The following is an 11,161-nucleotide window of genomic DNA, read 5'->3' as shown; positions in this document are numbered from 1 at the left end:
ATAGCCATTAGAAACATAATCTTCTGTATGTAGTATATGTATTGTACATAGTACATGTACATATGTACATAGTATATGTATTGGCATATAGAAAAGTCCATGCTTTAAAACGATTGATATAATACTACATAGAAGGCACGAGTGCCCCACACTACCTGTAAACTCATGTTGGTGTTTTCATTCCATATCTTATCAATCAAGTTTTTTTCTTCCATAGATAGTGAAAAAATATATAAATACTACATCACTGTCAAGGTGGCTATACCTAGATTACTAGTGTGGTAAGATTTTGGACCCATGGAAAGATGGCCTTCTACATACTAGTTGATACTACACAGAGTATGCATCGTTACTCCTTTTCCCCCAAATGTCTGATAGGTTTTGTTGGACCCATAATGCAAAATCCACTGAGAATAGATTGCCTTGCCAGATAAAATAGTACTATTGGTGGATGTGAAACTTTCTCTCTTACCAAAGAAAAACAGACAAAAACACATGGGGAGGCGAAGACTACAACTTCACAACTTCTCTAGCAAGGCAAGGAAATTCATAAAAAGGAGGAAAAAATATGTGGACTACCATAAATAATAAATGCTCAAAATAAGAGTATGGGATCATAGCATTTCTTCTCACCACAAAAGCAAACTTGTTTTTAAATTAGCAAAGAGAAAATGCAAGCCCTTACTCAGATACTGGGTTACTGCTAACTTCATTTACAGATATCTCTGTTCTTATCTTTTCCTCAAGATTCTCATTTGTCACTTGCATATAATCAGGGTTCCCAGTCTTATGTAGAGTTTCTGGAACCTTATAGTTAACAGAGGAACTGGGCTGTGTCATGATACCCACACTGGAAACTGGATAATGCCACAAAACCCCACATTACTTCCCAGAAGCTCACATAGGGACGGATGCTAGTAATTGCCAATGCGTGCATATATAACCAATTTCATTTTATGAAAAAGATAGAAGGAAATTTATTCACACAGTCTTCTGTTGACAGTCACAAGTTCATTAAGGGGACAAGAGTTGTGGGTTTTTTTTTTTCTATTTAATAGTAAAAGGAAGCATCCTTGCAGCCTTGGTTCTTGTCTCCAGTGCTATCTCACTTTCTGCAGCTCCTGTCTCAGCCAGGATGGCAGAGGCTGCCCCAGTCTATGTAGCAGTTTGGACAGTTCCACGTTATGATCTCGGTAGTAATTAGAGAGGAAAGTTCTAGACTGAAAAGCAAAAAGCAAAAACAAAACAAAAACACAAACAACTTGAAGGAAGTTATTCATTAAAATGATGCAATCTACATTTCTTAAGAAAGTCTCTTACCATATGGGTGTCTACAAAGATGCATTTCTTTGTATTTTTGTTCAGATACTACTCATTATTACCTTTTGAAAAGATTTGGCAGAACTGTAGCTATAAAATAAAAGTCGGTCCAGGTATATCTTTTCTGGATTATATACCATTAAGGCAATTCTTAATTGTATTGCTATGCAAGGAGAAAAGTTGATGAGAGGTAATGACACTAAAGAAGAATGAAGTAGGGAGCTGTTGTGGTACCAAATCCACAAAAGTGAACTAGAAACACATATGTTTCCTTTAAAATTGATCATTTTCTGTAAAACTGGCCATAGCATAAAATGTGAACATAAATAATCATACATGCTAAAATTCATGATTAAAGAAATGACTTGTAACTTTTGTTTAAAAAATTTTTTTTAATGTTTATTTATTTTTGAGACAGAGAGACAGAGCATGAATGGGGGAGGGGCAAAGAGAGAGGGAGACACAGAATTGGAAGCAGGCTCCAGGCTCTGAGCCATCAGCCCAGAGCCCGATGAGGGGCTCGAACTCACGGACTGCGAGATCGTGACCTGAGCTGAAGTCAAACGCTTAACCGACTGAGCCACCCAGGTGCCCTATGACTTGCAACTTTTAAAAATATTTTCTATGTTTATTCAGGACAAAAACTGATACTTTCAAAACAACAGGAGTTTTTACTTCAAAAATATTATGATATCTCATTATAAAAATCATTATAATGAATTTTATTGTGATTCTTAAATTTTTAGTCAAGCTGGAATGATTGGCCCTTTTTAGATGGATGGTTAAAAAAAAGAATTCTCAAATATATCCGTATTCTTAGTTTATGTTTTCTTTTATTTCTGAGAAACAGAAAATTTATAATTGGGCTTTCTCTCATTATGTCACTTACTTCATATTATAACCCAAAGAACATTGTTTTGTGTCTCTGATAAAATAGTAGATATGAACACTTCTGTGTCACTATAGGCAAGCAATGATCCAAACATTATTTTCCATGTGGTCAAAGTTACGCCATCTCTCTTAAGCCCTTTCCAATATTTTAACACAAATGAGTCTTTTCCCTCATAAAACTCCCTTGGCAACTTTTGTGTATACCGTGGAAATGGACTTAAGACAACTACATTTTGTCTTGTACCATCCATCAGGCATTTCATTACATTTCTTCCCTTAAACCAGATTGTAAACACTTCAAATTCTGGATAAGATGTTTATAGAAGTAGTGAGAACCTTATGCTGATTTCTTGGCATTAAAGTGATTTCTGAAACCCTTTTGAAATTACAGATTTCACAGGTATAGTTTAAGAAGGACATTCTGGTACTTCTATTTAGTACCTGAATGTAATACCTGAATCACTTCCAGCCTCCCTTTGCCTACCTTGTCTTGAGACAGATACTCATTACATCTGGCTCAGCTATTGATAACTGGCTTCCCAACCCTAGTCTACCTCTTCATACCATCACTTCTATCTATTAAGAAAAATTTTTTCCTGCTTTTGTAGTTTGTCATTGTTTTATGTATCTTATTATAAATCAATGAAAACAATTAATTTACCCTCCTATAATAAATCTGGGTTCGTATCTATTTTATCCTGTATCCTCTCCTTGATATTGTGATTTATATTATAAAATATATCTTTGTTTCTTACCCCTTCTGCTGGCACAAAGCTCCTAAAATCCTTGGAATTTCCTAAATGAAAGAACGATAAAGGTATCTTTTGTTATGTTAACTAAGTAGCTTCTAGACCCCACCTGGATGAGGGCTGGTTGCCAGGAGAATCAACCATGTGATTAGAAGGTTGGACTTTAAGTCCCACCCTGCTGACCTCCTAGGAAAGAGGGCCTGGAGGTGAATCAACAATTACCATTTGCTAATGATTTAAACAATTGTGTCTATGTAATGAAACCTCCAATAAAAACCCAAAAAGGACTGGGTTTGGAGAACATATGGAGATTTGGGGAGAGTGGCTCATTCATAGAGGAGGGCTTTCCCCATACCTTGATCTATGCATCCCTTCCATCTGGCTATTCCTGAGTTATATTCCTTTATAAATAACACGTGACCTGGTCAGTAATGTTTCTATGAGTTCTGTGAGTCCCTGTAGCAAATTTTGCTAATTAAATGTAGCAAAAAGCATTTGCTTTGTTCTCACAAAGCAAATTTGTGAACAAGTCCCTCGCAAATTCTGTGAGTCATCGTAGCAAGGAGGAAGCCAATGAAATTTTCAATCTATAGCTGGTTGGTCAGAAGCACAGGTGACAACCTGGGCTTGCAACTGGGATCTGAAGTTGGGAGGGTGAAGAAACAGTCTTATAGAATTGAGCCCTTAACCTGTGGGATCTTATGCTATATCTGGGTAGATAGTGTTAGAAATGAGTTGAATTGTAAAATACCCAGCTGGTGTCTGAGTGTTGACTGGTGTGGAGAAACCTCCCCACTCACATGTTATATTTGGTAATCAGAACCCTTTACTTTCCATTCCTTAACTCATGCATGGTATAGGCATTGTATACATATATTTAATATATAATAATAATGTTCATGTATTTTATCTGAAATCACTTGTTTAGTAAACAATTCATTTAAGTACTTTACACATTTGGAAAAGTGTTACTGTTCACTAAGTATTTATCTTTCAGTTGTACCCTAATGGTAAACAATTTCTACAGATATCTATCAATTATTAATCTTTGTCAGTCTATCTATAGTCTAAATATATAAAACATTGATAGCAAAGAAAGAGAAGAAAAAGGAAGCCAATTTATTGTCACTCATTTTGAAACAGTTTTATGCACAAGTTTTACCAGAGTATTTCAGAAATTAGGAAAGTATTACCTCTGGATCCATGGGTGGATATTTTCGGCCTTTGCTCTTTCCAAGACATTTGGTTTTTCCTCCTTCCAGGAGCTGACACCAAAAGCCCTTTTGGGGATCAAACCTAAAAAAGTGCAAATATGTAAGTAATTGTAAAAATATAATCATTATAACTTATATACATAATTTTGAGTGAGAGAGCCTCACCAATTGTATAAAGAAAATGCACTTTGGGGGGCACTTGGGTGGCTCAGTCTGTTAAGCATCCAACTCTTGATTTTGGCTCAGGTCATGATCTCATAGTTTGTGAGATATAGCCCTGCATAGGCTCTGTGCTGACAGTGCTTGGAATTCTCTCTCTCCCTCTCTCTCTGCCCCCCTCCCCCACTTGCATACTCTCTCTCTCTCTCTGTCCCAAAATAAATAAATAAACATTAAAAAAAGAAAGAAAGAAAGATAACTTACTTTGGTATGCCCATTGTTTCAACTTAATTTAAGTCAGTACTACACATATTCCCTGAATTGGTTTGCAAGTCTAATTGAGATTATATAAACTATATGTTATTATATATTTTTTAATATTTCTACTGTAATGAAAAAAGACCCATAAATATTTAATCCAATCTTAGGTTGAAATTATTAAGTTAAGTTCCATATTTTACCTATTCATTCATAAAAGATCAAGGACCAATCATCAAAACTATAACCCATATATGCAGGACCTTTAAAATATTTATTTACTTATTAATATGATTTCTTTATCAAAATATATTAACAAATTTCTTTGAAATCATTCAATGGTATATATTAAAATGACTAGGGGCGCCTGGGTGGCGCAGTCGGTTAAGCGTCCGACTTCAGCCAGGTCACGATCTCGCGGTCTGTGAGTTCGAGCCCCGCGTCAGGCTCTGGGCTGATGGCTCGGAGCCTGGAGCCTGTTTCCGATGCTGTGTCTCCCTCTCTCTCTGCCCCTCCCCTGTTCATGCTCTGTTTCTCTCTGTCCCAAAAATAAAAAATAAAAAGCGTTGAAAAAAAAATTTTTTTAAATGACTAAATGTAATGTATGTATACTTTTGTGAATATAAACATGAATTAAAACTTCTAATTTGGAAAAGTGCTGTAGATTTTAAAGTTCAAAATATTTACACTTTTTAGGGAGGAAACTGAATTGTAAAAATATAATTTATTATATATTTTTTTCAGACAACATGAGGCACAGGCTATGCAAGTGGCAAGTGAAAGATTAGACAACTTTTCATTTCTTTTGCTAAAGGCAAATGATCCTATGGGATAATTCAGGTCCCTATACTCTTAAAAAAATTCTAATGTTTTGTTCCCATGGCTGCACAAAGTTACAAAAGAAAGGATGCGTGGCCTAATTGTTTAAACTCAGATATATAAGAACTTTTGTTTAGGACTAACAAGATAGGAAAAATGGAAGAATAAACAAATAAGAAGAGAAATTTTAAATTTATTGCTATGGGACTTGCTGCATGCATAAAACATCGAAAAGGTTTGCATTTTTGTTGCTCAGCAGATGTTTTAGAAGGATGAAGCATAATTGACTGGGATGTAAAGTTAATTAGTTGCAGAATATTTTGTTGCCCTGGGCCCATTCCTATAATACCGGTGCACCTGCAATTTGCCTCTGCACATATGTGAACTCATTTAGGGGGAGAGGGAAATTTTCTTCACAGTTCCCTGCCCAACCTATTATTAGAGACCTGATCCTTGCAGTCCAGGTTGTCCTAGTACATGTTATCAATTAAAATTAAATACATCACTGGTTAAATGAATAAAAGGAAGACAGAGTCATTTCCAACCTGGACTTTTCAATCTGCTCCTTGCCTATCACAGTCCTTTCTCTAGTTTTCATTAATTTCCCAAGAGGAAAAACAATTCAGCATGCTCTGCAAAATGAGATGGGGAAGTCGGCATAACTGTTCCCCTAAACAGCATTTCTGCCTCAGGATGAAAATATTTAACTGCATTAAGGTAAAATACAGTTCTTGCAACAAAGCCAAGATATTTATACACACGCTGAGAGCATCTCCTTTGCTCTCAGGTGTGTGGAGGTCCCAGGATGGGGCACAGTCTCTTCCTGTTCTCCACAGCAGCTGTTGTGAGGCAGAACTGAATACAACTTGAGCAAGAAGAGCCATACTGAAAGTCATTCTTTTAGATAGGGTTGTCATAACCTTGACTCCATATTATTTTGCTGTCCTGGTTTCGTTTATTGCATTGATGGTATAGACTATAACAAAAGACATTTATTTTTTCTAAGTTATATGAATTCATTATTTTACAGTTTTATTTCAGTAGGCATTAAATTGTGAAATGAAGATGCAAAGCCTTTTTCAAATAATTGTTAGACAACTCTGAGGACATGAATTGGTTGCCATATGACTTCTTTTATTACAGTGAACATCACTATAGTTATTAATTTTTGTGATGTGAGACATATTAAAAGCCATACATTCTGTACTTGTTTGCAATCTCTTCTTAAAAAGTATGATTTTACAGGTTTATTGAACCACAAGCAACTATTTGTAGTAAACAAGATAGAACCATTCCCTAAACTACTGCAGGGAGGTATGGGAAGACAGCTAATGTCAATAACTATTAATGTAAAACGTAATATAGGAAGCTTTGTCTACTTAATCAACAGGGGCATGCCTTGTATTGTTATTGTTTCCAAGTGTAGGTAAAAACTTCATTAGACATGTTTGAGTGGATAAGGAACAACCCAATCTTATTACTGCTTTTCCTGTCCTTCCATTACCCTCTCTAATTGTCTAATTGCTGATTCTAATCTGCTGTGAACTGGGAAATTATATAATCAGGCTTGTTAGAATTTTGTCTAAAATTTAATAGGCTTTGTATCAGGCCTTGTGAGGTAGTAGGTACATGCCCTTTTAAAATATTGTTTGGCTTCTTGGAGGTTTTGTTTGTTATTTTGCTTCTTTACCTCTCCCCCCCCCATTTTTAATTACCCAAGTATATGGTTTTATTTTTCTAAGATGACAGCAACAATATCTCCCCTCCCATATTCTTTTCTGTAGAATGCCCTTGCCCCTCTGCATTGGGGGGAGAGGCTTATTTCCCTTTCTTTGGATTTGTACCGGCTTTAGTGTCTTGGTTGTGATCAATAAAATGAAGTATAAACGATGCTCTGCGACTTGTGAGGCTAGGTCAGAGAAGGCCATGGCTATGTTGGATCACACTCCCTTGACAAATCACTCCCTCTCAGAACACAGCCACTACACTGCAGCAATGCCACACAAAGAGGTCTCATCCCATTGAGCTCAGCCTTTGAGCCTTCCCACTCCAAGAGCCAGAGACAAGACTAAAAAAGTGAAGCCTCCAAAGATTCGAGTCCCTAGCCATTTGATTCATACCCAAATAGTCACATTCCCAACTGTGTCCCCAGGTATTATGAGCAGAGATAAGCTGTTCTGGCTGTGTCCTGTCTGAATTCCCAGCCAATAGAATCTATGAGCATAATAAAATGGCTGTGGTAATATGCTGGTGGGTTTTGGGATGGTCTGTCATGCAACAGTAGATAACAGGAAGAATAGATGTGATTATATTTGGTTATACACAATTTAATAAATGCAAAGTAAAACATGAATTTATCCTTTTCCCAATTCTGCCCGAAATACTGCTCATTTTCACAGAGTTAACAATGGCCATCAGCATTTCATTTCTAACCTGTGAATTACTTGGGGGAAGAGACTATATTTTTTTTCGCTTTTTTAACCTCAGTTTCTGGGACAAGTTCTGCACAGAGTAGGCATCTACAAATGTACTTAACCAAACATACATTGGGAAAAAGCTCACAAAGAGGGGAATTATAAAATGCCTAAAGGTTAGCACTTTGTAAAATACAATATTTGTGGTATTCAAAAGGAAGACACTACGTGAATAATGAGGATACTCCTTTGACTGCTTTTGAGTAGCATAATGATGTATAAATTCATAGCTAGTATTAATGATGCTATATACACACCTACCAGTATAATTTATGATGGCAAATAATGGAAATGAAATCAAGCATGAGAATAGACTTACGTTAGTGCTTCGGAATAATTATAATGAGGTGTAACTCCCAGAAACTTCTGGACTTCATCCATCACAGTAGCTGGGTCAGATCTCAGCTGCTGTCCATCAATAATTAGCAACTATAAAGTAAAAAATAGTCACTTTGTGAAGAACAAAACTAAATTAAATAGACTGAGCTGCCCCACTTGACCTGGTATGACATTAATCAATTAGGTCAGTGTGAATAGGAAGAAAATATGCATCACTTAGAACACATTTTAATATTTACTATTCTTGTGTCCTTCCAAATAAACAACAACTAAAGTTTGCCATAGGCATCATTTATAACCCTTAACTAACTTGATTGTTAATCAGAAATAAACATAGACTCTCTTGATTTAGTAGCTCAGTAGAAACTCGATTTTCCATCTGTCATGTAATCAGATAATTATCCAGCCTGCAGAATCCCATGAGCTAACCTTGGAGTGAAAGCCTTAGAAATGGCATACAGAGGAAAATTACCCATCTATTCTCCTTATAAACAATGACAGAGAACTGAGGTTTCAGTTGTGACCTGATCTGGTGTAAAGAATATAAGCAATATGCTTTCTTCAAATCCTTACCTCATGTTCTATCCCACATTCCTGGAGCTGTTACAGCATTTTCCATTTTGACAGTCTAAAGCATGACTTTCTTTCCTTATAAAAGTCCTACAGGACAGATGTCAGAGTATCTGCACATGGTATTCCATAAAGGTATTGTCTAACAGGCTGTTCTATTAGTAGTTGAGTTATTGCCTATGAAACACGTGATGTCTTCTGTATGATGACTTAGCACTTTGAGACCAGCTACTATCCAAAAGAAGATCCCAAGAATATGTTTCACAGCCACTTAACATTTTAAAACTATTATTGACATTAAACAATGCAAAAATTGGGTCACTTGGGTGGCTCAGTCGGTTAAGTATCCAGCTCTTCATTTTGACTCAGTTCATGATCTCACAGTTTGTGAGATTGAGCCCTGTGTCAGGCTCTGCACTGAAAACACAGAGCCTGCTTGGGATTCTCTCTCTCCCTCTCTCTCTCTCCTTCCTCTGCTTACTCTTTCTCTCTCTCTCTCACACAAAATAAATAAATAAATAAACATTTTTAAAAATGTAAACATCCACATATCTTCTGTAGGTATGATTATCTCATTATAAATTGCTATCTGTGGCAATGTTATTTCTTACTTTGTTTGTCAAGTGCAATACAACCAAGACATAATAAACAGAAGAAATTAATTTTAGGACTTTACCTGAGAAGTAGCAAAGTAAGTTAGCCATCTTTCGATGTGGACTGCATACCATCCAGGTACGAGGCATCTCCTTTGCAAAGCTTTCAGGTCTGGTGAGGCCCAGTGTCCGGTGGTAATAACTTCATAGAAATTAAACCTCAGGGCAGCTGGATCTTCATGAGATCGTTGGTGCTTTAACAAGAAAGTCAATTGTAAAACTGATTTTTTTAATGCCTGCACGGGTATGTGTGCATGTGTGTGTTTGATGTATGTATATGTGTGTCTTTTATTTCCAAAAAGTAATGAAAAATGGTAAATTAACTTTAGAATGAAAAACTAGGGGGAAGAATGCATATATTAAAACTCAGGCTTTGGCGTATATACATACATCTGTGGTTGTCTTCGTGTCTAAAATGTTTAGGTTCAAGGCAAGAGACAGAATACAGGATTTTCTTGATGGGTCTGATTAAAGTGAATAGATGTCAGGGACTAGACAAATCAAGCCCAATGAAAGAGATTTAGATTGGCAGGAGTAGACTCACACTTTACTTTGCTCATTGTTTTAATACAGCTACTCCTGCAGGTTCTGACACTTTCCCCAAGACCGCTGTGTAGCAGATGCTATGAGTACAGAGAAAGCAGATGTCTATTCCTAATGCTTGTTTAAGTGTCACAAGGAAGTTGACATTGCCCCAAATCCTTTCCTTTTGCTCTCCCGATGGTTTCCGTCCAACGCTGCTAATTTCCAAGTACTCCTCCGCTACTATTTTTCAGCACCAAATCCTCCTCGTCTTTCCTATCGAGCCATCATTAGTCAAGCTCAAGAGCCCAATATAAAGAGAGAGGAACTTAGCAGTCAATACAATTTCATAAGCGCTCACAAGCTCCTTACCAGAACAAAGAACTGCAATCGATTCTGGAGATAAAAGGATACAAGCAAAATGTCCTATCTTCAAAGAAATAAAAATTTTATATGGGAGACAATAGATTAACAGAGTGTAATAAAGTCATATATTTGACTAGAGGTACAAATTATTTGCTGCGGTAACCAGACCTATAAGTGATTAGTTCTGAATGAAAGATGAAGGGTTTCTTTTTTAATGGTTGAAAATTTTAAGCTAACATGTAATAAGAGAGATTTTTATAAGTAGAAAAAATAAACATAGAAAGTAAGAGAACTTTTTTCCTTGAGTGAAAGTGGATGAATTGTGGGAACGGATGAATTGATTTTGCAAGACATCTAAAATTTTAACATAAAGAAAATTAACTGCAGGATGAGGATGGGAGTGTATTAGGACTTGATACATTTGTGTACCAGTAAGTAATCTATGTGGGTTAGAAAGAAAAATCATTAAAAAAGTAAAGATGATTAAGAAGTGGTTAAACAGCAACCAGTGAGTGGTAGATCGGTGGAACAAATAAAACTTTTGAAGTCCTCTCATTTTTGTGTATTTATTGACATTCTTATATGTATATGCATTATGCTGAGTACATTGAGACTACATAATACATAGAATTGATATAATGTATAGAAACCACATACTATAAATAAAGAAACATAAAAATATGTTAATGCTAAAATTTCTATTTTAAACCGTGATAATATGGAACTGTACTTAATCTGCCTATATTGATTTATAAAAGTTTAACACCAACTTTTCTTTATATTCCTGCAACTAAGAAGATTAGCATAGAAATATGACCAGAAGTCAC

At 36.0% G+C, this 11,161-nt stretch overlaps 1 protein-coding gene across 8 annotated transcripts in view; it reads right to left on the bottom strand.

The window, feature by feature from the left end:
- Positions 1-938: 938 nt before the first annotated feature.
- The window catches only part of NDST4 (N-deacetylase and N-sulfotransferase 4), a 379,088-nt gene continuing 368,865 nt past the window's right edge, over positions 939-11,161 (bottom strand). For 7 of the 8 annotated variants that reach the window (XM_045055930.1, XM_045055929.1, XM_045055933.1 and 4 more), the window contains 5 exons: positions 9,470-9,640; positions 8,204-8,313; positions 4,154-4,256; positions 2,967-3,007; positions 939-1,220 (listed from right to left, as the gene is read on the bottom strand). In XM_045055930.1, coding sequence (XP_044911865.1) covers positions 1,127-1,220; positions 2,967-3,007; positions 4,154-4,256; positions 8,204-8,313; positions 9,470-9,640 — 519 coding nt within the window. In that variant the 3' untranslated portion in view covers positions 939-1,126. The remainder of the gene's footprint in view (positions 1,221-2,966; positions 3,008-4,153; positions 4,257-8,203; positions 8,314-9,469; positions 9,641-11,161) is intronic. The other variant, XM_045055935.1, reaches the window with a different exon arrangement.

This window comes from Felis catus, chromosome B1 (genome assembly GCF_018350175.1).
Source record: "Felis catus isolate Fca126 chromosome B1, F.catus_Fca126_mat1.0, whole genome shotgun sequence".
Classification (NCBI taxonomy): domain Eukaryota; kingdom Metazoa; phylum Chordata; class Mammalia; order Carnivora; family Felidae; genus Felis; species Felis catus.
The sequence above is the reverse complement of the archived record's forward strand: the minus strand, read 5'-3'. Positions and strand labels throughout refer to the sequence as shown.